The 8885-nt window shown below is 42.7% G+C and overlaps 1 protein-coding gene across 1 annotated transcript in view; it reads left to right on the forward strand.

Annotated features, from left to right (window-relative positions):
* Positions 1-5297: 5297 nt before the first annotated feature.
* EFCC1 (EF-hand and coiled-coil domain containing 1) overlaps positions 5298-8885 on the forward strand; it is a 127274-nt gene continuing 123686 nt past the window's right edge. Inside the window, exon 1 of the mRNA XM_014520087.2 lies at positions 5298-5359. Within this exon, the coding sequence (XP_014375573.2) occupies positions 5298-5359 (62 nt within the window). The remainder of the gene's footprint in view (positions 5360-8885) is intronic.

The raw sequence follows: 8885 nt of genomic DNA on the forward strand, positions 1-8885 counted from the left end.
CATTCCTGCCCAGCGCAGGGGGTCGGACCTGATGATCTGTTTAGGTCTCTTCCAACCCTAAGCACTATGATATACTACACAGGAAACAGGCTCACAAATTGTGCATAAGTGCCAAAAATGGCAGTTGCTGTGCAAATCTTTTGCATTGGATTCTATCACTTTCTTATGCAATTGCGCAGTGACTAGAGCACACAAGAGGTGGAAAAACTAGGTTTCATTCCCTTTTTTGCTGCAGGGGATTCAAACTCACATCTCCCACATCCTGGGGCAGTATTTTAACTTATATGTTATTCCATCCTCCTACTTTGCAAAAACAAAAAAGTTTAAGATTAAGTAAACTAAAGCGAAAAAGCAAGAGTAAAATGATTCTCCAGTCTAACAATGAGTGTACTCACTTAAAGGAGAGAAGCTCTGCTCCAGTGACTATTTTAAAGTGTATAAATAGTTAGAGCAGGGATTGTGTCCCAGGACTCTTCTCTTCTAGGTAAATGCCCTAACCACTAAACCAAGGGCTGGCAACTTGTGGCCCATAGGCCAGATCCAGTCTGACAAGCAATTTCACCCATCTTATGGAGTTAGGGACACTGGCAGCAATTCAGTATGAGGACATTCAGCAATGGGTCAGAAGCATGGTGGCAGCAGTTCCATGGTGGGCAGTGGCAGCGGTCAGATTGCAAGTGGGAGCTTGCCTAAGACCAAGCTGCATTATTTTGTCCCACTGATCTTAAAAACTTGCCAACCCCTGCACTAGGCTAAAGGTTCAGGCTTACTCTTGCTCTTTCTTTCTATCCTTATGGCATAATCAATTTTAAATTATTTTCTACAGTGGCATAGCTTCAGCTGGAATGAAAGAGCCTGCAGTGATTAAGCATGCTCCTGGGATGTGGGAAATGTGGGTTTGCATTACCTCAGACAAAGAAATTGACCCTGGGAATTCTACCACATGGCTGAAATTACCACCACCACCACCACACTATTTGCAGCTGTGTTTCCGTGTTCTATTCTCAGATGAAAGACCATAAGCACATATCTTCAGGCGAGAGTTTTGGGCTGTTAATCCCAACTGGAGGTAACTACTTCCTGCAGTCCCCAGTAAAATGCTTAAACCCTAGAGCAGGAGTGGCTAACCTGCAGCGCACAGCCTTTGTGGGTGGCACATGGCATACCAGGGATGGGACAAGCAGCACAGTGGTAGATATGGCAGGAAGCAGAAAGGAGGTCAGAAGATCAGGCAGGAAACAAGAAACAGAGCAGCAGAACAGGCACAGGAGGGGGATTAGAGTGATGCTTGAGGAGGGTGTGGAGCTAAATTGTGGCATGTCTGACAAAAGATAGGCCCCCACTGCCCTAGGAAGTGGTGTTTCCATACTGGCCAGCACTAGGTTTCTTTCAACTGTACTGGCTTGTTTTGGTTCTAATCTGAGTAGCCTAATTCTCTTCATGCACTGTATAAAGGGCCTATGTGCCTAACTCAGAATTCTGGATTCCACTTCAAGGCTAAGTGCATAAAAATAGGCATTGCAGCACTCAGTAATGCAGTACCTAAGACTGTTTTTGATTCTAACTCTTAATTTCCATGTGCCTTGGTCTCCTCTTTGGTAAAAGAGAGGTATTGTAAAATGAATTATTGTTGGTGAAATTTTTGAGATGCCTAAAGAAAAGGCACTTTACAGGGTAAAGAAATAATTGGACACATCTTGAGAACCTGCAGTCTAACTTAAATAGATAGCAGAAGTGAAAATACACATTGGGAGAATGCTTCTCTGAAATAATTTAGGGGTAGTGTAACAGGAATCAAAACAATTTACGCCAGATGTTCTTTGCTGTCTAAATTTTGGCCAGAATTATTCAATCCAACTGTAGAAGCACATATCTGAAAATTAAGCAGAAACTGGGTAGTGACTTCAGCTCAAGCACTTTGGGGCTCAATTCTCCCATTAGTGGATGCATCTATAAGTGCTATTAGTATGATGCAATAATCTCTGGCGCAGTTTGCACTGGAGTTTATTGCTCCCAGGTGCCATGTTTACATGTGTGTCTGGGACTGCCATATGTTGAGCTGGGTCAGAGAAGCCCTAACTGGCAGGGGACCTGGGTGGGGGTCAGACTACACCCACATCTGATCTGACCCAACTCAGCATGCTGCGGAGGGGCTGGCTGGAGCATGAGGCTGCTAACTGGCAAGCTGCACCTGCACTGAAGCACCCTCGTGCCCCAGCCAATCATGTCAGTGTCCACATGTGCACTGTGGTGCACTAAATAACGTTGCTGCAGGACAGTACTTGTGTTTACAAGTACTATACTATGGTAGTGTTTATTAGTTTACTGCGGACATAGGACCTCATATGTAGATGCTGAGACTTTACTGCAGAGCTAATTAGTCAGCTCTACAGTAAATGTCTTGTATAGACATGCCCAGCGTGTCTGGAATAATTTCATGAATCTACATTGAATTTATCCCAGGTAATAAAGAGCAGAGTTTGTTCCAATGACATTGGCAAAAAAAAGAATAAGAATCACTAGATTCCTCTAACAACTCTGAAATAAATCAGGCTGCTGGCTAACCAAGAAATGTAAAATGAGACACCTGTGTTCCAGATATAAACAGATGTTTGCTATTCATTTCCTTTGCAGAATATGTAATGTGTCAGTTGTTTTCCCTAAGGTAGACTAGATTTCTTGAACAGAAATTCCACAATGCAATTAACAACTTTGTGCTTTCCCGTTGTGATTCAAATCTCAGTCAGAACAATAGACTTTGCATTCATGATAACACTTTTAGAGAGAAATTTAAGGGCTTTAAAAGGCCCTTAAATTCCCACATCTGAGTGTGAAGACACACTAAAGGACCTACTCTCCACTTGGAACTCCCTTTGCACCCTGACTGTAAATACAGTGAGGTTCAGTTCACTGGCACATCCACCTTCATGCAATTGATGGTAGAGATTAATGTTTTCTTAAAATAAATTCCTACCTATGGGTTGTCCAGCTAATAAGCAAGACCCTTTCTTTTTAGAGGTATTAGATATGAAGCTTCTGTGCCCAGTATCATTTCCCCTTTGTAGGTTACAGTGAATAATTCCGCAATTCTCTTCAGTATTGTAGTATTTATTTTATTATTTTTTTAGTCATTACATGAAATGTTTTGGGATCCTATCAAAATGCTAATAATTTGTACAAAACTCCAATAATTAGATTCTATATATGGAAAATTATATCAAATTTATAAATTTTCCAGATACAGAATCTAATTATTGCAGGGGGAGTTCATCTTGTAACCAGGGTCATCTTATATTCAAGTAAATATGGTAACAGGCTTACTCCCCCAAATAAGAAAACTAGCCCTCAAATAAGAAACTAATCCACATAGTTCACTTGTCCCAAGTACTGGCAAAAATCCCCAAAGTCCACTCACTTCTATGAGGTTCCTATCTGCAGCCTCCCTGCTCCTTATCCAGCTTCTCCATGCCTATTGGCTAAGGCTCCTGTTATCAAGTTGCCTCCAGATTTGCTCAGTCTTTGCTGACTTACATCCAGTTCTGGCTTTTTCTCAGTCCTCCGCTATGGCTGCTGGGCTTTCCCAAGCTTTGGCCCTTCCCCAGGCCTACTCACCATGACAATATCCAGTCTAAGTTCCAGCCAGAAGAAGCTCCTCTGCCTTCTGTTGCTAGGCCTTTCTGCTAAGCCCTGGCAGAAACTAGGCTTATACAGTCAGGGGTACAGGCTTTCCAGCCAACACAGCCTGGCTCTTAAAGGCTAAGACCCTTATGCCTCTGTTTCAGGGGTGTCAAACTCATCTGGCCCCCAGGGGCGGTCCTCAAGGGTGTCAGGCTCATCAGGAGGTGCGGTTCCAGACTGGTCTATGGATGCTGCATACAGCATAGGTCCCAGACCAGCTGGAGTGGGCACTGCAAGCAATGGAGTTCTGAACTGGCCAAATCTGGTGCCAATCCAGCATGCAAGGGGACCCACAGAACTGCCACCCTACTACCCCACATTCTGGATTCAGTGCTTACTCTGGCTAGTCTGGGACTGCACCACACATGACCCACACTTCAGGACTTGCACTGTATGTGGCACCCACCCTGGACCAGTTGGAGTAATCAGCGTGCAGCTTGTGTACCTGACTAGCCACAGCAGGCATTGCATGTGGTGTAGTCCCGGACCTGCAAGAGCACGAGCCACAGGCAGTGGAGCTGTTGTGGAGTGGGGAGAGTCACGGACTGGACCCACACAAGGCCAGCATCGCGGCCTGGATGATGGGTTCCACGGGCCATTCTGCTCTTTGACATCCAGAGCTGTCTATAAGGGTGTGTGGGACCCGGGGCATATCAGACTGTGTGGGGCCCAGAGCGGGGGCGGGGGGTGGGTGGGGGCGATGGCTAGCAGCCAGACCCAGCAGTGTTTGGTGGCAGCAGCAGTGGCAGAGCCAGCAGCTCTTGGCAGTGGCAGAGCATGACAGCACTGTCCATGGGGCCCCCCAAAACGTGGGGCCTGGGGCAGTCGCCCCGATTCTCCTCCCCCATGGATGGCCCTGTTGACATCCATCCCTATTATATCTCTTTGTAATGGGGTTAGGGACCTCATGTTACGGAGAGAGACAGTAACATATTTATCATTCTCTTTTGTGCGTTAGTGTATCTACACAACTGCCCTAAAGTATAGCAGGCTTAAAAAACAAGAAGCAAGATGGCCCCCATTTTCTTTTTTTTGAGATGCAGGTAACTTGTAAAAGGTTCTGCTGAGAACACCTCATCTGTGAAGTTAAATATAAATTCAAGAGTTATACTTAAGAGTGGGGACCTGGTGGCTGCCTACAAGCTCATCGGGGGGGGGTCGGTCAACAGAAAATAGGCAGAGCCCTTTTCTCCCCAGCACCACCTGGGGTGAAAAACAAAAATGGTCATAAGCTGATGGAGAACAGGTTTAGGTTAGAGATCAGAAGGCAATATTTTACAGTTAGGGTGGCCAAAATCTGGAACCAACTTCCCAGGGAAGTGGTCTTCGCCCCTACTTTGGGCAAATTCAAGAGGAGGTTGGACGATCACCTGTCTGGGGTCTTGTGAACCCAGCATTCATTCCTGCCTGTGGCAGGGGGTCAGGCTAGATGATCTGTTCAGGTCCCTCCTGACCCTAGCTACTATGAAACTATGAAGACCCCCAGACCAGTTCCTAGAAACTGAAAATCTTATAGATTCCAGTACCACGTGGCACATGGAATCTTATAGATGATGGTGGGAAAGGAATTTTAGCTTTTGAAGTCATGGCAATAAAATCATAAATGAGACCTTCCAATAATGCTAACATTGGTGGCGCTGCATTATAAAAAGGCTTACGTGTGTGTGAATTCTGGTGTTATGTAAGCAAAAGCAAGCCTGCCCCTTTCAAAGCAGAAGCCCTGAAAACAGGCTGAAGTGAGAGGTTGAGTTGTTCTTACAATATTCCGTCATTTGAAAATAGAGTATGACTGTATTTGTTGAAATACTTCATTGTGCAAAACAAACAACTCATGCCTTCTCAAAAACCCCACCTTTAAAGTGATCAGTGATTTTCTAGAACAGAGGTGTTAAACTTATCTGGCCCTGTGGGATCTAGTGCTCACGGCACTTACTCTGGGATCTGTGTTGCATGTGGCATCTGTTCTAAACAGTCTGGGATGCACACCACATGTGGAGGCGGGGCGAGGGCAGGCGATCTGGTGCAGACTGCGTGGGCCAACGCAAGACCCAGGGACAACACTGAGGGCAAGATTAGGGGGCTCTGTGGAGCAGTTCCAGCCCACAGACCCTGTCTTTAACAGACCTGTGCTAGAAAATGGAAACAAAATGCTACAACCAAAGTAGTTTTGAGCAAAGCATTATATGCTCATAACCATCATCAATTTATTTCACACATGTAACTTAAGTGAACTTGAGCTGACATCACTCTGCCCTACTCATTTTCTTGTTATAGTACAAAAAGAAAAGCCAGAGATTTATCATGTCATTTATCTGTCCTCTATTCTTTTGAAACAGAAGAATAGCAGATGGGCAGTGAGCAGTTCAACAAAGGCCCCTTAGTGCCTGTGTTCTAGCAAGAGATACAACCAAGAAACTCAACTAGAAACTGAAGGTGGTGCAATAAAATTTATGCTGACATATCTTTAGTCTAGTAAAGATTCTGTCAGTCTCTAAATCAATGATCTCCACTTGGGAAATTTTGTACAATTTAAAATAGCTAGATCAAACCAAGTGTAATTGTTTTAACATCTACCTCCCAGGAACTTATTGGGATCTGTTCATCTGATGTGGCGAGATGGCAGATGTGGATTTATATTATATCTGCTCTAAATTCTAGGTTTATGGTTTGTATTTTCCCATTCCCTAAAAGTTTGCAGACCCTTATCCACTATTTTAATGTACTACCTTTAAGAGAATCTAACAAGCTAAAAAAGAGAGTTATCAACGGAAAGATTTATTAATCTAGTCACTCCTCCTACTAATCAAGAATGAGTTATATAAGATAAATAGTTATTGTTTAACACTTCATAAGAAAAAAAATAAATGAGAAAATGCCCCTCACAACTAGATCTGAGACTACCTTAACAAATCAGAAATGCACTAGAAAGAGGGTTTTAAAGCCCCTGATGTTTGCATCACCACAAAACAAATTACTGTTTTGGCTAACACATGCTTAGAACAGAAAACATGAGGGGTCAGATCTCAGACCTTCAGAATAACAGGGCCTGATCCTGTGGGGGCCCCAAGCGCCCCAGGGGAACTTCAGACTTTTTAGCATAAATGCCAAATGGGGCTCTTCAGGAAAACAGTATTGTGTGCTGTCAATGTACAGGTTTTACCATATGAATAATCATAAATCTGATTTTTATTAAAGAGGACAGATCAATAGGCCCTTTGTTCCACAAAGATGTTTTCTCTTGGTGATTCAGAGCAGATGGAATTAAGTCACCATTCTCATTCAGTGTGAACTAAGGACAGTTACTCCATTCAGCAAATATTGCCCCAGATCTTGCTTGAGGAATCCCACTAAAGTCAATAAGAAGACTAAAGCAAAAAGGTAAACATGTTTACAATAAACATTTTTTTAGCATTTGAATAAAACAAATTGAATATTGACTATTGTTTGTTCAAATGTTAACACGGCTACAACCTACACCCCTGTAATTTTTAAAGAGAACTTACACTACCCCTGCAATAGATTCTGGAAATCTCAAATTTCATAGTCTTAGAAACCACAGTGATTTGAACTTATTTCTTTTAATATGTTATAAATCACAAACTGACTTGTGCTAAAAAAGATATCACAGCTACAGAGGTGAAAAAAATTCATGAGTGAGAGAACAAGCAACGAAATAAACAACCAAATGACAAATTATAGCCTGAATTCTGTAATGTACTTTAGCAAGCGCTTTATTTTAACGAGTAGTCCTGTAGTCCTATACGAATACTCAAATACTTTGCTAAAACGGGTCTTTATAATACATTTTAGGCTATGGTAGAAATGAATGCTTAGCCTAATCTCACACTTAAGAAAACACAACCCCTGTACAGACAAAAATAGTGGTAGGGTTACTTATGCTGAACCTTTAATAAAAAATCCTCCTGAAATATTATTGTGGCACTTGGTACTGCTGCTATTGTAAAGAGCATTTCCATTATAAACCCCTATTTGAGAGGTTTAAATAACTCAAATGAAAAAAAATGCTGCAGAATGAAACTAAACAGAAATCTTTCCAAAGCAGCAGCTGTTGATTTAAAAAAAAAGAAAGAAATAATAACACCTCCAAAAACTTAAGGGAAAGAAATAAATTGGATCTTTACTAGTACCAATATGCCTTTATTTCTTATATATTTGCATAAAAATAGGTCATTTAAAATGAAATGTCGCAGATGTATTTGAAAGTAGTATAGTCATGTGAATGAGATATTAAGATTCAAAAAGCAACTATAGATATTTTCAGAAAGCAACTATTTCTGACATTTTTTATAATGTGGTTGGAAGCATGGACCTGTAGCACAAAACAGGGTCCAGTACATTTGCATTCACAGGACACTGTACACAATTTAAGCTCCTGGTGTTTTGACACTAAAAGCAGGTCACAATTTTCAACTCAGAATTTAAACTCTGATGCAGTGTCAACTGACAGCAATGAAAAGACTCCCATTGATTTAAACAGACACAGAAGAACCCGTTAATCCTGCAGTCCTCCCAGGCAAAATGCATATTGAAGTTACCAGAAAGGAGCTTTTCCTGAAGACATTTTTTAATCAAAGTCCTAAGACCTGGATTCTATCTCCATTAAGTAAAAAATACAGCTCTTATGAGACCAGGACCAATGAAAAAAATGGTCTTGTGCTCTTTTCTTTTTTGGCCAAGAATGCATCAGGAAAGCCTGACATATTGTTCCCTTCCCCCTCCTCCATTTGTTGCTTAATTTTTACATGAGAAAATCAGAATACATCTCCCCTGAAGACCATTGAAAATATCAGAACAGTCAAGATATTTCAACTTGGGCAATTGAAGCCGTCTTCAGCTGACAGAAAATAGGTTTGAGAGGAGGAAACCTAACAGGCAGGAACTAGCCTGTCCTAGAAATGCAATGGGTACAGGACACTTTACTTTGAACTCAGTACTTTGAAAAAATCAACCAGAGCCAGAGGTTGTCTTTGCCTTCTGTTTGAGGAACACAAAGTGATGAGCCCCCATTAGGCGAGGGGCAAGCGTGTGCGAGTGAGTGAGCCACAAGCACCGCGTCTCCGTCCCGGGGGGGGACAAATGCGGCCGCGGCGAGGTGCAGTGCGGGCCGGGCCGACACTGCAGGGGCTCTTGCGCTGCTCAGTAGCGGGGGAAGCCAACCCAAGACCGCGCCTGAAACGAGCGCCGCG

Source organism: Alligator sinensis, unplaced genomic scaffold (assembly GCF_000455745.1).
Source record: "Alligator sinensis unplaced genomic scaffold, ASM45574v1 scaffold81_3, whole genome shotgun sequence".
NCBI lineage: Eukaryota > Metazoa > Chordata > Crocodylia > Alligatoridae > Alligator > Alligator sinensis.